The 20,110-nt window shown below is 39.5% G+C and overlaps 1 protein-coding gene across 2 annotated transcripts in view; it reads right to left on the bottom strand.

Moving 5' to 3' along the window:
- UNC13B (unc-13 homolog B) overlaps positions 1-20,110 on the bottom strand; it is a 219,736-nt gene that overhangs the window by 84,847 nt on the left and 114,779 nt on the right. Inside the window, exons 8-11 of one of the 2 annotated variants that reach the window (XM_040261120.1) lie at positions 19,645-19,879; positions 6,848-14,860; positions 4,433-4,747; positions 2,122-2,212 (exon numbers count right to left, since the gene is read on the bottom strand). In XM_040261120.1, the coding sequence (XP_040117054.1) occupies positions 2,122-2,212; positions 4,433-4,747; positions 6,848-14,860; positions 19,645-19,879 (8,654 nt within the window). The remainder of the gene's footprint in view (positions 1-2,121; positions 2,213-4,432; positions 4,748-6,847; positions 14,861-19,644; positions 19,880-20,110) is intronic. The other variant, XM_040261039.1, reaches the window with a different exon arrangement.

Genomic DNA, 20,110 nt, shown 5'->3' with positions numbered 1-20,110 from the left:
CCCCCCCCCCCCCCCCCCCCCCCCCCCCCCCCCCCCCCCCCCCCCGGGCAAAGAAAAAAGGGGGGATTAGAATATAATTCATATTTACTTATACCTGCATAGGGAAATTCTATAATAAGAAGAAACTAACAAAAAATTATCTTAGGGCAGATGGGTAGAACTTTCAATTACTCAGAAAAAAAGTCCTTGGTGCCATACTTAACTTCTTACTGTCTCACAACCTCTATCAGTCTGCCAGCAAATCTCATCTTAAGTATAAACGGTGTACTTCTGCCTCTATCTTCAGCTGTTATCAGATCCTTCTTTAAACTCTGGCTTCCCTTCCTCCTCTTGGCCACATCTAATCAGCTTTCAGTTACATGACCTGTGTTAAGAATATATTTACTACTGTTCCAATATTCATTAAGTTGCAATCATTCTTGGTTACTCTTAAATAAAGCATGCTTTTCTCTAGATGATTCCAAACTTTGGCAACTGCTTTTAGCTATCCTTGAGAGACTCTGAACTGCCTCTTAAAAGGCCTTAACAAACCGCTCCAATACATTCTTGTTTTTCTCATTCATAACTCTTCTTCTACATGGAGGTTATTTATTTTATTTTCCTTTATTATAATTATAAGACCCTTACTTTTAAAAAATTAGTAATAAAAAACTGATGAAAAAAAGAGAAATCTCTTCTTTATAGTAGTATGCCAACTAACGAATGTAGAAAGGATAATGGAAATAGAAAGTTACCATTTGGCACCAGCGTTTGTGGTGGTAGATTCAGACAGAAGTCATACACGGATCCTTAGCCTGTACATGGAGATTTGATGAGAGCACTCATCTCAGAGTACTGAACCACAAAACACTTATGAATTGCCAAGAAAAAATGGTGCCTAACAGTGGAGAAATCTGATTGATACAACCTTAACTAGGTGATTAAGGTTAACATTACAAGGGGTAGGACAGGCTGACAACATGTACTTTCTGATGCAATTCACTAAAAAGCATCCAATATACCATTTTTGTGTAATCCCTGCCAAGGAAGTATGGCTTGAGTCTGGACATGAGGAAACACTAGACGGACCCAAAGTGAAGAATACAAAGTGAAGGCCTATAGTATCTGTCAAAAAACAAGAGGAACTGTTTCAGAGTAAAGGAGATTAAGAGACAAGATTACTAAATGCAATGTTAGCCTGAGTTGTATCCTGGACCAGAGAAGAGACATTGTTGGGATAGTTAGCAAAATTTGCATGGGGTTTTGATGACAGTGTTGTCATTGTGGATTTCTTGGTTACAGTGGAGAGTAGCCTTGCCTTTTTGTAAAATACAAAAAGGAAAACATCATGCCTCTCCCTTTCTCTCAAATGGTTCAGCAAAAGATTAATCATTATGGCTGCAGGGTGATAAAGCAAAAATAATACAAAATGTCAACAACTGGGGCACTTTGGTGAGCAGGATATGGGAGTTCTTTACACTACTGTTTTGTCAACTTTTCTCTTAAGTTTTAGGTTATTTCAAAATAAATTACTTTTAAAGTGTGTTTACACAGGTAAGCATGCTTTCATTTTTAACAGCTGCCAGGTATTATACTACTGACAGCCACTTGTCATCATTTAAAAACCACCTTTCTGCCTGAAGACTGACTACTGAAACACAGATAAAGATACTCCAAACTTGTAACATTGAAAATGAAAAATATTTCTATTTTTACTTTTTTACATTAGTTTAATGTGTTGATGTTTTGGACCTTAAATGAGGGGACCCCACAGAAACTTCGGAGTAAAATTTCCAACCCTGTAAAAGTCAGGCAGTGGCACTTGAACTGGCTGGCCAAAGGAAACAACAACTAACCCTAAGAGGCCCTGAAATAGTCTCCTATCCTAAACTCGAAATAGCCTCACCGATGATAGTAGTACCAAATTAAATAGACCCACCAGGTCTATTTGAGTTCCATTATTTAGGGTAGAAGGAAGTCAACAGCTACCTCCCCATCTCTTAAGGCTCTAGCTTACTTGTCATGCATTCCCAGAAGCACACTATAATATGACTAATCACTGGCTGCTTCTTTAGCACCATATGTCTCCCAGTTTCAAAGGAAAAACTGTCCCAGCTAGAACTGGAACAACAGACTTACTATCTCCTGTAGCTGGAGTCGAACCTTGGTAACTGCTCGGATCCAGTGCGCTCTGGCTTGGGTAAATGGCGAAGATGCGGTCTCCTCAGGAAAGCTTGTAAGAGAGAAAAGAATGTTCCTTAAAAATAAGCCCAGGCCACAGGATGACAGTGCTCAAGTCAAAACTGCCAAATACCTAAAATTAAAAGGTTTGCATTCATGCCTATACTTGTCTAGTGATTCAAGCCACTAAAACAGCATATCCTGAACATCCAACATGAAAAAAATTCTTCTCTAAAATGACAATTGCTTTTAGCTTTTCATCTGTTCCCTTTCTTTCTTTCCCTTTTTCCACTCAGCTGACAAGGCAGCTCACTGGAACAGTTAGGGGTCAGGATACTAAAAGCAGCAACAAGGGCCCTAAGTCAGTGGCTAACATGGAAACGGTGCAGAGGGGCGTGGAGTAGACCTCTTCCCCGCCTCTCAGGATCACCACTCTCCCTTGGGGGCTCTACATAGCATCCTTGGGGCAGAACTGTGTTCCTGCAAACCCTTCCTACTCCACTAAGTATTTTGGAAGGCCTATCAATTCCTAGTCTACATCAAAGCATTAAGAAAAAAGGCAGAGCCCTCCTCCTGCTGTGATCTTGTTCCCTGAGCTGCCTCAGGAACATCCTAAGTGCAAGGAACAATATACATAAGAAAGGAGCTCTGAGGCAGGAACACCAGCCTATATTAAACAAATAATCATCTAGGTTTTACCTGTGGAATAGCGGTTCATTCTTGGTGATGATGCTTCCCCCTCGCTCACTGGCATCTATGGCCAAGGCAGTAAACAAGAAACCACCATACAGACACACAAAATATATGCTAGGCACTGATGCCACTTAACTGCATCAGTTGTTTTAAAACATCTGTGGGCACTTCTGAAACCAGCCCGGATGTCACTTGCACAGCTAGGATCTGGGATGACAAAGCCATGAGAGAAGGATGGGCACTTCTGCTGCTTGACCAAGAACTCTGCCCAGACAATAGCATCTTTAAAGTCCAAGGTCTACAAAGAGCTATCTTTTAGTGAATTGTCAGTCCAGTTAAAAAAAAAAGCTGGTCCAGAACTCAGTCTCTCTGCTGTCTTGTCTACTAGATGAGCCACCAGAGATGATTAAAAATCAGGAAAACAAACAGAAAATAAGTTTCTACCTTCGAGTGGTACAGTAGAGGCATCAACTGTTTTCTAACTTTTACCATATAATCAGTGTTCGCTGCTCTGATCTTCCCATGACCTTGAAATTTGAGAATTTAAGTCACACCTAGCTCTTGTCACTCTACTCCAGTGGTTTTCAACTAAGGACAGTTTTGCCCCTCAGGAGAACCCTGGCAGTAATATCTGGAGACATGTCTGGTTGTCACACCGAGAGCAGCTATAGGCATGTAGTGTGCAGAGGCCAGGGATGCCACTAAACATTCTACAAGGCATACAATAGCTCCCCATAACAAACTATAATCTGGCTCGCGGAGTCCCCTCATGGCCTAGTGGTTACGATTCAATGCTTTCACTGTGGAGGCCTGAATTTGACCCCTGGTCAGGGAACCGTATCACATGCTGAACAATGTAGCTAAAATATCAAAAACACAACAAAACAAAAAAACGAAGAAAGAATTATCTGGATAAAAACGTTAATAGTGCCAAGACTGAGAAACCCTGCTTTGCCCCAACCTATCAGCAACTCACTGACCAATTTAGCTCAACAATAACAATACTCAAAGTCAGTACTAAGCTTCATTATGTGACTGTTAAAAGGACAAGTTTAAAATTTTCCTTCTTCTGGGTATCAACTGCCAGACATACTGCTAGGCCCCAGGGAGACAGAAAGGTGATTTAGATTTGGCTTCTAGATCGGTTCTTTAACTGTCTCCCAGATTAGTCAAGGAAAAAAACCAAAATGAAAAACAATGTTCACCAAAAAAAATTAAAACATTAATAGGCTAGGAAGCCTGTTTTATTCGAAGCAGCTCCTCTGAATGAAATAATCTGCAGGGCTCAGGTCAGTTCCGGACTCAGAGGTTGTCATATATGGGGTCAACTAGTAAGTCAAGAACTACAGATTCTAGAAGACCTGGTACACTGCAGCTACAATGTTCTTCAGAGATCCTTGAAATACTTTGGTAATTACACCAGAAAACAATGGAAGCAGTGCAGAGGTAAGCCTCAGTATCCTGATCACAACCATACCCAGCTGCAGGGAAACAAACAGAGCAACTGCATTCTGTCAGCAGTACCATAGGGCAGGTACTGAGGAAACCATATGAGCTCCTCAAGGTAGCCATGACCTACCTCTCCTGGGGGCCTCGGACAAAGTCTCTGTGTAGCACCATATCTGGGGGTGGATGGGCTGTGGCATCTTCTTTCATCTCCTTGGGTTCACACACTCCCCGCTTCTCCTCTTCATCTGTCACCTCCAAGGCTTTCTCTTGTTCTCCAAAACCCACTTGGCCATCTCTGGAGAGGTTACTAGAGCTGTGGCAGGAATGAATGGAGTCCCGCTCCCGACGGTCATCATCTTGGTCATGACACTGGTCCAGTTCACTTAACTGAGAGCTTCCTTGACTCACGTTACAGGAGGAGCCATACCTACTACTGCTGGTGGGGCTGTGAGAATGAGAGGAGGACAGATTAGTAAATAAATACAAACTGAAGACCGGAACAAAATAAAGGATGGATCCAGGAAATAATGATTCTATCAGTGGCAAGGATCACAAACAGGAGGTTCCTGGGAAGAGAGGAGCAAAGTTCACATTCTAGAAGAACTAGGCTCTATTCAGCAAAATCACAACAAGGAAAAACAACACAGCATGCTGGGTTCTCCAACAGCACTTAGCCCCAACCCTGCAACTGACTTTGAAGAATTCTTTATCTTAATCTGCTATTTTCTAAGTAGGATTAAGAATTATTCAAATAGTCTGTTTATGCCTAAAATTCTCTGCTCGAACTTCTTAAAAACAACCTGTCCAGTGGCTGTAATCAAAGTTTTCTAATTTTCACAAAGTAAAATGGATGGATGAACTCTACTCCCTTTTTCTGTTACCTATTAAATTGAGAACTCTTTTCTTCCTCTCCAATCGGAAATATAAAGGTCTGTTCCTCAGAATGTGCAAAGGAAAGTGAACATGTTCCTTCAATTGTCCCTCAACCATCTGCACAAGGTAATGGAAGCCAAATAGAGGCTAGGACAAAGAAATTCCTCAGGGAGAATGGTCTCATTGACATGAATGTTACCGTGGTATCCCTGGCAGCATAGGAAGTATCCCAGAGCCATCTATAACTGAGTTCTTCTCAGGTCATGGCTCAGTTTTGGACAAAATGGACACAGTCCAACTCCAAGGTCTGAGTCAGGGCCACATTAATGCATTTTTGTTCCTGAAGAGAGACCAGAACAACTCCCTCTCTCAACCACCTGAATTCCCATACCCGGAAAGGAAATTTGTTCTCCTGGTATAAGACGCATAGAGAAAGTGGCAGTGAATCGTGACTGTATAGAAAGAAGAGCATTCAGAAGTTACTCCCTTGAGCCATGTACTGAATTTTAAGGATTCAGTCCTATTCAAAACAGAGGGACTTGGGGACGATCTACATGACCTATTCTAGCCCCATCTGGATAGTTTCATCCCAAGTCAGGGGCCCTTCATTTTAATTCTGCGGGGACAATAGACAAGGAATTCCCTTGCCAAAGAGTCAAGCTTTAACTAAAGGGCTAATGTTTATTGTTTTCCAGTGTTATTTTCCCTCTAGTTCCTCCAATTATCTGGTGTTTCCAGGCTTATTTCTGATTTTCACCCCATAGCAGTAGGAGAGGTACCAGGCCACTGTGCTGAGCAGTTCCTAACACACAATCTCCAAAGTATTTGACCAACTTCTTTGGACTGCTTTGGGCCAGTGTTCAAGGCAGCACTCTTAAACTGTCCTGTATGGTGCTTCTTCTTAGGGGAAATAATAGTACGCTTTGCGATTCATGGGGTCGCAAAGAGTCGGACACGACTGAGCAACTGAACTGAACTTGCAGCTGGACCCTGTACACTGCTCCACCATAGAGCACAATGCTCCACAGCAAATGACAGCCCTGAGCTCCTGGAAGACTACCAAAAACAACTAACAAACACCAGTCTCATGGGTGATAAAACTCAGAAACTGGAAGAAGCTAGGCAAATCCATATGGAATAGGATATACAGTATAGATTATTCCAAGCCATCCTTTGCATTTTATATTCTACTTAGTAATCTCATTGCCACTGGAGAAAGCATCTTAGAAGACTTAGAAAAGCAAAGCAAAGTAGATCTCTCCCAGCTATTACAGATATAGGTGTTCAAGGCCCAAGGTAGCATTCAAGCCTATCACATGGCTATAATTATTAATAATATATGCCACTCAATGACTTGCTGCCTCTTCTTGCCCTCCCTTCTCCCTTCGACATTATTCAAGGCAGAGCAAGCCAGAGTAAGTAAATCCCAGAATTTAGCCTTTCTTTAAGCAGGAAGCACATTGTTCCAATAAGTGAATTATATTTGGTAGAGAGAAGAGATGACAATATCCACATATTATTTCTTGTTACTTAATGCCTAACATGAAGCTCAGGTGCTGGGAAAGACACAAGGAGGATAAAAAGCAGGCTATGGTTAAGCTACCACTAAGTCATTGCATCATAAATGGTCAATTCCTTAAAATCATTTATGATGCTTTAGTTGAGAACAGGCCTTTTGCTGGTCTTTGGTTCCTTGATGTCCATCAGAGTAACTGGCTGCTGTACATTTGAAACAGAGCCAGTGCTAGCTGGCTCTGCCTCCTCTTCATGTGTTTCTGGTTGAAGTAGCTCAGAGGCAGTGCAGTGTTCTTCCTCATGATTCTCTGAAGGACAGATATCTTTGGTATCCTTGTCTTCTCCAGATGCTGGGATTTCTTGCTGGTTTTCCACTTCTCCAGGCCTTGAAAGCTCCTGAGTACATACACGTTGCCCAGCCCCCAGCTGCTTGGAGGTCCCAGAGGGCTGAGCCTTAGCTGGCTCAGCACAGGCCCCAGACATTTGAAAAGACTCCAAAGTTTTGTCAGTCTCACCAGATTTAAGGTCTTGATCACTGCTTATAACCAAACCTGGAGAGGAGGATTCTGCAGGCATTTGTTCAGAGTCCGCTTTGTTCTCTTTCGGCCATGGAAATGAAAGATCTAGCTTCTTTCCAAACCTTAGTTTTGAATCACTTGCCACTACACTACTCCCGTTCCCCTCACTACCTCCCTCAAAGAGAGTTGACAACTTCTTAAAACTGGACATTAAACCAGTCTCTGCTGCTCTACTGCCAGTGGAGGAAGGTAAGGAAAAGAAGGAGCTCAGTGATTTCCCATAGTCAGCAGCAGAAGATGGGAAATGGAGCTTTGGCCAACTGGTCACGTTTGGGATTGGCTGCTCCATTTCCTGAGGGACTGCAGGTGAGTCTTTCTGGGCATCAAGTATCTCACAATGTTCCTTGGCACAAAGCACAGGTTCCTCCAGTGGAGGGTGAGAAATGTACCCTTGGGTTTCCGGTGTGGCACTCTGGCTGACACTTGCCTCACTGAAGAGCGCTGTTTCTAGTGAACTGGCTGCCTGTAGCTCTAAGAAGTCTTGGTTTGTGGGGATGGATTGCATATCTGGCTCTGGCTCAAGAGGAAGAGGTGGCTGAACTGGAGGAGGAAGCTCTTTGGCAATCCAGGTAGGATCTGGATGCAACTGCACTGGCAATGGGATATGCTCTGCTTCCAATGATGCCTCTGTGTCTGGAGCCTGCAGCATCCCCATGTCTCCTTCATCGCTCAGAGACAATACTCCTTGCCCAGTATCATCCCCTGAGACAGAAGATGCACCCTCAATTGTTTCAGAATGTTGCGGTTCTGGAATATTGTCTGGAATATTATTGTTTTCCATTTCAGTTGTTAATTTAGGATCATCTGTCAAGGTCTCCAAGTCTGACTCTGCACTAACCACTGTCATTCCACAGTCACTGACCATAGATTCTGAATTGAGTGCTCCCAAGGTAACTTCTTTACATAAATTTTCTGGAGGTATTGACCCTACAGTATCTCCGAGACTACCATTTTGAAGCAATGCAGTAGCTGCAACAGATGACTCTTGTTTGCATGTCTCTGGTTTGGGACTTTTGAAAATTCCAAATAACTCACCTTTGAGAGGCTGAGATGATGTACCAGAAGAAAGAGAGAAAAAAGAATTTTTCTTTGTAGGTTTAGGAGAAGAGAAAAGTCCGGAGAATGTTTTGGGAGGTTCAATTAAGGACCCAGAGAAAGATTTCACTTTGGTCACAAACCCCGAAAGCATTTCTACTGAAGAGTCCAACACTGATTTGTCTTCCTCTTTATCTGCACCTGGACTCTGGAGGTGCCATGTACCTCCTGGCTCCACAGAGGAAGAAGTTGGCTCCAGGATCTTTGTTAAGATCTCATCAGGGGCCTTTTCTAATGGCAAATTCAACGGATCACTAGTAAATCTTTCATTTTGGTGGGAGTTAGTACAAGTGTCTAAATTGTTGAGCTTTTCAACCAAATGGCTATCATGGGAAAAAGAGCTGGCCAGTGAGTCACTCATGGATGCGTCTTGTATAAAAGCTTCTTCGTGGGTGGATATCTCAAGGGTCTCCGGACCAATGAGCAGTGTTTCAGTCTGTGCCTGAAATCCTGGTGAATGAGGAACAATGTCTTTTTGTGATTGATTTATCTGGAAATCTGAAGATGTCCTTGGTCCATTACTGGAACCTAGTTTCCCTGGATCATTCTCCTCTACATTGAGCTCATCTGCAAGGGAGATAATCTCAGTGGTGTTGCTAATGGAAACACAAAAAGCCATTTGCTGTTCATGAACTACTTCCTGGACCATGTTATCTCCATTGCCATTAGAACCTTCTTTAGTTATTGTACCACTCATGTCCAAAAAAACGCTTGGCTTCTTACAGGGCTGGGAAGTCACTGGAGCAGTAGTTGAAAGGCTCTGTTTTTTCCCAGGACTCTGCTGTTTTTCATCCAAAAAAGACAAGTTGAAGAAACTGAAAGAGCTTTTAGGAGAGGCATCCTTCTTGCTGCCTGAGTTAGCAGTGGGGAAAAAGGAAGGAAGTGTGAATAGCCCTTCTGCTTGAGATTTGGTTCTGGGTAGAGCAGCAGAGGCTCTGTTCTCAGATTTTTCAGATCCAGTCAGGAAAGAAAATATACTCTTTCTTGTTGGCAATTCTGGTTGGGAGGGAGATGTTGTGGCAGTTGAAAAACTGTGGTCTTTGTCAGAAAACTGATCTTGTTCATTTGAATTTCTTCTGCTAGGAATATCTAAAGATATTTTATCACTTCTTGGGACTTCTGTCACTATAGACCTCCTACTGGTTTCTACTGAAGAATCTTTGGTAGAGTATTTGAAACCTGTTGAGAAAGATGAATTTGGTGACTTGTAGGTTAGGTGGTTTCTGGAGGGTACCTCTTCTTCAGTCAAATGATCACCCTTGATGTCCTTAATTGCTGGTTCCTTTAGCTCACTGTCATCAATGGTAGTCTGCTTGTTCAGACCTCTAACTCGAACTTTCCCTTTAGAGGAAACTGGTGCAGCAGGAAAGTTCCCAATATCCTGTCTAGCTAGATGTGTGGCATTAGGACTAGACTTGACCTCTTCCTTATTAGTCACTGAAGAAACAGCCACATTTTCCGTTGTTTGTATAGGAGACATACTGCTTTTAAAGAAATCCCCTAGAGTACCAAAAAAATTTGAAACAGCAGGAGATTCACTCTTTTCCTGAGATGATATCTTTCTATTTTTATCATTATTCTTTTCTAAACTTGGTGAGCCTTCTTTATTTACTTGGGTTTTAAACAGGTTCAGAAATCCAGATGACTGCTTCTCATTTGCCGCTGCACTTACTGAAGGGTCTTCTTCCCGGCCAAAGAGTTTCAGCGCGCTTTTAAATAAAGTTCTCTCAGACTCTTTGGAAGATTGGTCCTGGGGAGGCTTATAGTTCTTGTGTTCATCCCTATTAAACTGTGATACATGGGAAACTGAAACAGAGTCAGCTGTAATCATCTTGTCATCTTCTATATCTGAATTATCCTGAGGAGTTGTTTGGCTTACCTGAAAAACAGGTTTTAACAAACTTTGCTTTTTCACACGCATGCTTTTATTTAAAGGGGATTCTTTCTTCATATTTTTAGTCAATTCTAGTTGCTGAACACTGGACACCATTTGTCTCTCTAAATCCTTCTTGAGAAGACTTTCTTCCTCATTTTGAGAGTTACTCTCTAGTTGCTTACTTGAGATTAACAACTGAAGACTGTCATTTGTTACCTCTGCTAAGTTTGACTGCTGATCTCTTTTCTCTGTGGCTGATGACTTTAAGGTTTCACTCTTATCAAAATTCAAAGTATTTCCAATTGAAGCACCCAAAGCAGAAAATAACGAAGTCACTTTGTTCAATGATGACATCTCTTCTGTTTGCTGTGGGATGTTAGTCTTATTTTTAGGAAATGTATTAGTCTTATCTTCTGAAGAGGAAGCTTCTTCAGAACAAGACTGGATCCAATGGAAACTAGAAAGGTTAACTGATGAATCCTTAGAGAGAGGCTGATGTTTACCTCCCTTTATAATTTCATTTTTATTTAAGACATGATTACCAATAGTTTGGGGCTGATTTCTGAGATCCAATATACATTCAGAGTCTTCAGAACCACATGGCCTTTCTTTAAAAGCTACAAAATTTCCTTCAGACATTTGAGGATTATAGCCTGAAAAATCTAATGGTTGATTCCTTTGGTCATAATTTGACTCAAGTACTTGTGAAAAGGTTCCTAAATTTAGATACACTGGTCCCTCACTTCTTGGCAAAACTACAGATAAATCAAGTGGGTCATCATTTGGTTCCTCTTCAACATACCACAGTAATTCATCTTCCTTGTCAAGTACTTTAAAACTGTAAGCAGAAACAGTACAATCATCCACCATAATACTTGACAGATCATTTGTCACATTTTGTAAGTCACAATTCAAGTACTCTTCATAAGAAAAATCAGGTATAAATAAATATGCATACTGCCCAGTAGAATCAGTAAGGAAAAAATAGATATATTGGCCATCATGGAACATAAAATATCCATAATCACCATCCTCTGATGGCCACCACATTCCATTTTCAAGACATGACAACCACTCCTGATATTCATAACCAACACTTGTAAAAATAAAGTTTTCATCCATTCTTGATGAATCTACATCAACTATGGGGCATGTACTCTTCTCATAACCTGAAGAACAACTTAAGTCAATGGGTAATTCTTCTAGTGAATTCTTAGTCTCATTAATTGGAAAATACCAAGAACTTCCATATAATGAGTTAGCTGCCCACATATCACCTCTTAATAAGTAATCTTCATTAAATGCTAACTGGTTGAATGATTCATATGGTAAGTCACACCAAATGACACTGTTTGGATTTGTTCTCCTCTCCAAGATATTTGCATTTTGATCCTTTTGGCAAAAATTTATTGCTGAGTTTTCTGAGTCAGGCCATAAGAAAACATCGGTTGATGGAAATGTATTTTGATTCAACACATAATATACTGGCTGAATTTTTCTGGAATTCTCTGAGAAATCTTTTATATCAGAATCCCAGTCATAAGAGAAAGGACTGTCCATGTCTTCAAAAGACTGATAGTGGTTTGAATGACTAAGAATATTAGTATTTAGTATAGGTGAAGTTGACTTGTTAGAATTTTCATGTAGTTTTGCCTCAAGAACATGATGTGGTATTTGCCTCATAGGCAAAGATTTCTCTGATAGGTCCTGCTGTGCAACTGGAGTGCAGTGAAGTACACTGTTTGCAGAAGAAGGGCAATTCTTTTCACTTTGCTGGTTTTTCCACATAGGAGAGGAATGATCGTCAACCCCAGCATCAGATAATGGAATGTCTTCTTTAGGTAAAGTCAAGCATCTTTTTATAAAGCCAGAAGTTTCTTGTGTTTCATGATTCCTCTGGTTTTCAGAAATCACACATGAAGTAACAGGGATCTCATCCGAGGATAAACGTTTAGTTCCATTCAAACCTTTTAGGTCACCTAAAGACATAAACTTTGCTTCATCTGGTTTAGAATCAGTCATACTGCTACTGGATATCAAGTTAAATATTCCAGAGAATAAGCTTGGGGTATTACTCCTGTGAGGAGAGTCATCTTTTTTCATGTTTAATTCTTGTTGATTAGACAAGTTTTCTAAAGAAGAAAACTTGTTAAACAGGCTAGAAAAGAGTCCTCCTTGGGTTCTTTTCTCAGAAGCTTTGTCTACAAGTTTGGCATCACTCATTTCATTAACCGAGGTGGGTTTTGAAATGGTAGAACGAAATGCTAATGAAGAGTCTGGTACTGTTAAGGATGTCACTTGTGTAAGAGCCTTACTTTCTTCTAAAGAATCTGAAGGTATATGTTCTTTGGACACATCTCCAGGAATGTTTAAGGTATCTCTCTCACAGTTCTCTACTGCTGTGTGGTTACTTGAGTTTAATTCCTCTATACTCCCAAATTTCCCAAGATTACTATTAATATTTGGAGCCGAATCACACTTTATTTTAGTAAGTGTGGCATCTTCAGAAGTATTTATTTGGTCACTCTCATTAGATGTCTTTATATCACCAAATTTCCTTAGATTACTATGAATATCTGGAACTGAATTAGATTTTATTGAACTAAGTTTGGCATTTGCATGGCAGTTTCTTTGGACCTCTTCATCAGTGGTTACTGCTGAGCCACGAAAACTCTGGTCATTGACAGTTTTATGACTGTCAGTGAAAGAAAATTTAAACAAAGGGAACACGCTTCCTTTCTCTTTTAAATCCTGCTTCTTTTCAGAATGACTAAGAGCTTTGAGAAATGGAATGTGTAATTTTCCACTAAAGGAAAAGGAACATCCATCTTTCTTAGGGTCCCTTTCCCATCCATCTTCTTCCAACTGGTGAATTTTCACAGAGTCTGACAAAGTCTCCTTTGAACAGGTCTCAGGGGAAGAGAGCAAAAACTGGCTAAAAGATTTTCTGAGTGGCTCCAGGAAATCATCACCGGTAATTTTCTTCCCCTCTAATGGCTCTGAAGATGCCTCTTTATTTACAGTTCTACTCCCAGCTACACAGGGATGTTCCAAAGTATCCTTGACACATATTTTTGGTTGCTCTGGTAATACAGACAGATCTGTACCGGGTTCTCTTTCCAATAGATTCGCAACATCATCTTTCCTACTTGCAGAAAGAGCTGAGTTAGAAGGTTCAAAGGCTGAGTTAGAAGACAACAAATCCTCACTTAGGGGCATTTGGTGGTGGGGAGTTTCTCCATCACTCCTATTTAAAGTGACAATGCTACTGTCATTGCCAAGGGTATCTTCCCTTTGATTTGACCCCAAATCACATGCAACAAAGTTTTCCTTTCTTGTTGACTTGCTCTGGTCATCATCATTTTTGGTTTCATCCTTTTCCGAAAAAATCTTTAATGGATTTAGCATGCTGAAAACAGACTTTATAACTGAACTCTGACTCTGTGGAGCCGAGTCCCTTCCAATAGTTTCCGTTGGATCCTGAGAGTTTAGATTTCCAGTTGTACTGTCCTTGTGCTCATTTTCAGAAGTTCTGTCCACTTTGCAAAAGTCCTTATTGTCAACTGTTTGAGAAGATATCGGAGACAGAGATCGTATGGAAAGATCATTCTCTGATACTGACCTGGCTCTGGGTCTAAATGGTGAATTACTCACCTCTGTTTGATTGAGAGTTTCTGTTTTCTCTGGAACTAAATGAACCAGCTTTTCCACAGAGGTTGTTAGATGCTTTGTGCCTGAACCCACCTTTTCTGAGAGTGAACTAAATAAAGAACCAACAGCACATTTCACTCCATTCAGCTCAGGGAAAGAGATGGCCTTGTCCTTATCGTTCTTGACAAGGTTTGAAGATGGTATTTGATCCTCAGGGATTTTCTTTTCTGCATTATTAATAGTACTATTATGTTTAAGTGTTTTTTTAGTTTCTGAAAGGGAACCAAATTTATTAATCTCCTCTTCCTTCTCTGCTAAATATTCTGACACTGTTTCTACCAAACACTGAAGCTCATCCATTGTATCAACATAGTCCTCCTTGGATTCCTCAACACAGGAAGAGATCATCTCTTCCATGGGGCACCCAGACACATCTCTAAGTGTGTCTGTATCACAACTCATCCTTTGGGATGGGAATGAAGGATTTGCTCTATAATATTCTTCTGGAAAACCTTCAATATGATGGACATTGGATGGATGACATGTTGGTGAGAGTAAACCTTCCTGCTTATCAGAAACAGGAGAACCCAGAAGTTCATCAGAAGTACTGCTGGTAGAATCTTCAAGAATATCTAATGGAGTGAAATTAGTAACATGCTGGTTTAAATCAGATGACTTTTCATAGTTCTTAAAACAACCAGGAAGACCAAAATCATGATTTTCTAAGTCAGTGGCCCATTTGCCACTCTTAACCACAAATCCATTTTTGTAGGGATGCAAAACTGTGAAGTTTTGTTCCTTTTTTTCAATGTGGCAAAAGTCACAATTTCCAGTGTTAGGATATGTACTTTTGAAGTTAGTCTTAGTTCCTGATTTATCATCATATTGTCTTCTTTCACTGTCTTCAAAATGACTATACAAGGGTGTTTTCTTCCTTCTCCTATCTATTGTATCATATTTCTGAGGATATCTGGAGAAAGCAGGCATTTCAAACTTAACGTCATAATTAAAGGCAGCAGAGAATTCTTGGCTTTGAGATGGTGCCCTTTTTGAATTCTTGTACTTTGGTTGTATTTGTTGGTTGTAATATTTATCATTTTTCAAAAGAGTTCTCACTTCTTTTACCTCTGCTTCCTTTAAGTTTATGTTACTGTCTTCTAGAAACTCTTGAGACATTTCCCCCTCTACCTCCTCATATATACATTCTTGCTCTTCATAGTCAACATCAGAGAAAGATGAAATAATTCTAATTTTGTCATTTTGAGCCTGAAAGCCTTGTCTGATGTAAAGAGAAAAATGGAGGAACAGTAAGGCAAGGAAAAAAAAGGAGAAACAGGGAAAAGAAAAAAAAATTGTAAGATTTAGTGTATATTCAATGAGAAAACTAAAATTAGTAAAATTATCTGTCTAATAAAAACCATTCAGACTGAAAAGATATAAGGAAATCCATACATTCTTAATTCAGCATTATAACAACATAGTCAAAAAGTTTTTTCCACATCAGAGAAAGACTACCTATAACAACTTTAAAATACTTCACTTGCTACTGTTAACTACTTAGGATCCTATTGTGTTCTAAGAAAGAAATAAGCAAATAATAAGAATATGTTCCATCAATATTTAGAACGTATTAATAATGCCAAAGTTTAGAACTGTTACATATCCCATGAACATATATCAAAGGATATCAAGAAATCTAAATTTGCTGATGAATTTGAGTCTGAGAAGCCACCAAGCTGTTAACTTGCTGAAGGTTGTATTTTAGGCAGTATAGCCAAGAATATGGTCAAACATACTACTTTTAAAAAGAAAAATATGTATAAAATATAATAAAACTTTTTGACTACCATAAGTCAAACCTTGTCACAGTACCAAAAAGAGAAAATTATTTAAAGTATCAAAATTTGTCATTTGTGAAACCTAAAGGCTATATGCATTGAGGATCACGGTGAAACGAACATATTTTGCATACTGATTACAGAATCAGAAGCTACAGGTTCAACTTCAGTCAGTGAATACAGAAGACAGCCGACCTTTCCTTCACTAAAGTTAAAGACTGCCTATTTCCTGTGTACCGAGGTGAGGGTGTAGAGAAGGCCTGCAGACTAGGAGTTTGTCAGCTCAATGTGTTCTTCTATAGATCTAACATCTGATAGCATTTATTTAGGAAACAAACAACATCAAAGTGTCACTTAGCCACTAAAGAGCCATCAAGAGTGAGACAGATATTTTTTTGACACCCCTCAACACTAGAGATATGCTTAATAGCTCACAAAGTCCAACACCATTGTCAAACCCCCAATTATGCATTTTTACATAATATACATACATTTCCCATTATTCTGGTTATTCCCATTATTTGGTTGAGTAAGGGAAACCAATTTATACATACATATATATGTGAGTGTGTGTATATATATATATATACACACACACACATAAAATATGCAGTTTCATTACTCTTAGATATTCTCAAAAAGTCAAACTAATTAACTCCATCCTAGAAGAAGTCTTTATCATTGCAACATACATCAGTCAATAGCCATGGCTGTGGCAATAGAAACTATTTATTTTTACATTTCTAATTTACTGGAAGGTACTACAAACTGTTGGTTCAATCAAGGATTTTAAATTCTTCCTTAAAAGCTCTAACTTAAGATCTTAGACTATTTCCAAGAACTTAGTATTTACAGTAATAGAAGTTTAAAAACCAAACTAGTGGTACAATTTCTTCAAAAAATTTTTAAAGAAAAATCAAGTCAAAAATTTAAGTTAAAAATGGCTGTAATACAAGTTTACTTAAAAATCATGTTAACGTCTCCTTTGCTGGAGATGCTAAAATATTTACTCTTTAATCTCATTTCATATACTGATACAGAAAACTAATCAAATTTATATGTGATCAATTAAAGAAAAATTTTAGGAAAAAAATTTACAACTTAAAGCACAGCACTAATGCTCTTCCAAGTGTTACTACAGCAGTGATAACAAGGTAATGATCAGGTAAACTACATATTCTTCTGGGCAACTGCAGTCATAATTCAAGTTGATGTGCCATTATTATTGCTGGCCTGCACACTCAACTCTTAATACAGAGGGGAAAGAGAGCCAAAACAATTTTTTTTTGCTATTGTTTTTTTCTTAAAGAAAATATAAATAACTAAAACCAAATGAATAAAATAAGCAATTAATAAACCAGCAAGAAGTAGGGACCAACTTCAGTAGGATTCCTGCCACACTTCTTTTCAGAATTCAACTGTGAACAGTAAGAATTCTACATGATAAAATTTTACTGAAAATACTCTCAGAGATGACAGTAAACAGAGTTAGGATGTTGTCTAGCAGGTATATGACCATCTGAGTTTCCGAATATTTACTCACCAGTTTGAAATGGTGGGGAAAACTCTCAGATCATCCTATAATATAGTCAATTTTAGCAACCAAAATTATGAGCTAAATTGGAGTGGTTTTTCAAAAAACTAACCTCCAACCAGTGAAATCTTGATTCAGGAAACAATTATCAATGGATGCTAAAATCAATAGATAAATGGTTGTTGAAAAAAAAGAATATATTCACAATCTCAGGTATCATCCCAGAGATCCACAATTACAAAGAAGAAAGGTAACTTTACATTAGAGAAATCTGGTATACATACCAGATTAACCCAGAAATCAAATTAAATGTCAACAATAATGAGACAACGTAAAATGTGACTGCTGATGCACTGTGAAGGAAACGTCTATGTAGTGTTTATGTCAAACATATTTAACCTGATTATAAACTTGAAAAAACAATCAGACCAAACTAAATTAAGAGGCATTCTCAAAACTGGTTTGGACTCTTCAAAAAGTGTTAGTGTCTCAAAAGATTAAAAATAAAAAAGTAAGGGAATTTTGTGAGATTATAGGAGATTACAGAAATAGGGAAATCACATGTAAGGCACCACACTCTTTAATTGGATCCTGCATCAAAAAGAAAAAAAAGAAGAAAAAAAATATATATATAGGAGAAGGAAATAGCAACCCACTCCAGTACTCCTGCCTGGGAAATCACATGGACAGAGGAGCCTGGTAGGCTACAGTCCATAGGGTCGCTAAGAGTCGTAGACGACTGAGCGATTTAACTTTCACTTTTCACTTTCATGCATTGGAGAAGGAAATGGCAACCCACTCCAGTATTCTTGCCTGGAGAATCCCAGGGACAGAGGAGCATGGTGGGCTGCTATCTATGGGATCGCACAGAATTGGACATGACTAAAGCAACTTAGCAGCAGCAGCAACATAAAGAACATTATTGGGACAACTGAAAAAATTTAAATATGGTCTAGATGTTAAATAATATTGTATCTTTGCATTTCTTTGAGTGTGATCATAATATTATGGTTATGTAAAAGAAAGTCCTTTTTCTTGGGAGTTATACGCTGAAGTACCTCCTGGTAAAGTAACTTGGTATCTGCAACTTACTTTCAAATGGTTCAGGAAAAAAGAAAATGTATGTGTGGTACTTCCCTGGCAGTCCAGCGGTTAGGACTCAATGCTTTCACTACCAAGCACATGGGTTCAATCCCTGGTCGGGGAGCTAAGATCCCACAAGTTGAAAGGCATGGCCAAAAAACAAAAAAATGTATGTGTATATGAATATATATTAGAGAGAATGAGACAAAGTAAACATGACAGAATGTTAATACAACTAATGAATCTAGGCTATGTGAATATATGAGAAGTATGTATTATCTCTCTAAATTTTAAGTATGATTTTTTTTAATTTGGGGGAAGAGTAGGGAGCATATATGTATGTATTTGCTTTTATGCTTTTAAGTACATGACAATGGTCTATGGAAGTGCGCATAAGAAACAAGGGTGGTAGAGAACTAGGAGGCAAGAAGAGGAGGCAATAGAGGAAGACAAACAGGTGTGGGTGGGTAATTCTTTGCTGTGTATTATATTGTACCTTAACATACTTAGGTTGCCGTCTGTGGGGTCGCACAGAGTTGGACACGACTGAAGCGACTTAGCAGCTTACAGCAGCAACATACTTTTACATTAAATGTTTTATGTATTTAAGAAATTAATAAAAAGCTTTTTTTTTTTAAAGTTCCAGCAAAAGTACTGAATCTGCTATAGTGAGATGATATTGGTTTTCTTCTGATATTCCCAGGGAAATGTTTAGGTAGGATGAATTACCCAAGCATTTAACATCTGTGATTTTTTTTTAAAATCTTAATGAAAGGTATATCAAAGTCACTGGGCCGGGGAGAGAGGTGAGCAGGATTTTTTCAGCCATCTACCCCACGCGTGTCTGCCCTCACCTGCTAATAATAAAGAAAAACTCTTACTGATGGATATGCATAAATGTGGGCTTCCCTGGTGGCTCAAGGTAAAGAACCTGCCTGCAATGTGGGAGACCCGGCTTTGATCCCCGGGTCCAGAAAATCCCCTAGAGAAGGAAATAGCAACCCACTCCAGTATTCTTGCCTGGGAAATCCCATGGACAGAGGAGGCTGGTGGGCTACAGTCCATGGGATCACAAGAGTTGGACACAACTTAATGACTAAGCTACCATCCCAGGCATAAATGTGAATTTTATAAAGAAGAGGGGGAAAAAAAGACTGAGATTCTACATAAAATGGCTGTAGGTTGGTCCACCATACTGCTATAGTTCCTCTATCACCTCAAGTACCCAAATCCTTGATGTCAGTTGCATCCTAGGACCTGCATACTAGGAAGAGAAAGCGTTTTGTTCCCAACACCCACCTGAGGGCCCGCCGCTCTGGATAATCGAGGTCATAACTTTGCACAGAGTCATTGCAAGAGTCCCGGGAACTGCCCTGAAGCAGCAGCTGCTGTGGCAATCGCACAGGCACTGGGAACTGGTGCACAGAAGCGTTGGGCTGGGCAGTTGTATGGTAAGGAGGCGGGATGCTATTGCTGGTCTCACTGCGATAGTCACTATCTCGGTCATCCACGGCACTGTCAGGATCTTCAAAAGCTGTGGAATAAGCACAGTCAATCAAAATATCCCAGCTTTATTTGGTTCTCTAGAATGCTTTTCTGCTTACAACATAGGGAGCCAAAAGCCCGAGCCTTGAGAACAAGAGCAAGCTGAGCTGCCCATGAGCGTAGTGACCTTAAAGTCACGCAAAAAACTCTCAACACCCACAAGTCTCTCTCCTTCTCTAACAAGATAAGACTATTGGTTTAATTTTAGTGTTGATTCTCA

The sequence above is a fragment of the Oryx dammah genome, unplaced genomic scaffold (genome assembly GCF_014754425.2).
Source record: "Oryx dammah isolate SB20612 unplaced genomic scaffold, SCBI_Odam_1.1 HiC_scaffold_1, whole genome shotgun sequence".
Lineage (NCBI taxonomy): Eukaryota > Metazoa > Chordata > Mammalia > Artiodactyla > Bovidae > Oryx > Oryx dammah.
This window is presented reverse-complemented; position numbering and strand designations above follow the sequence as displayed.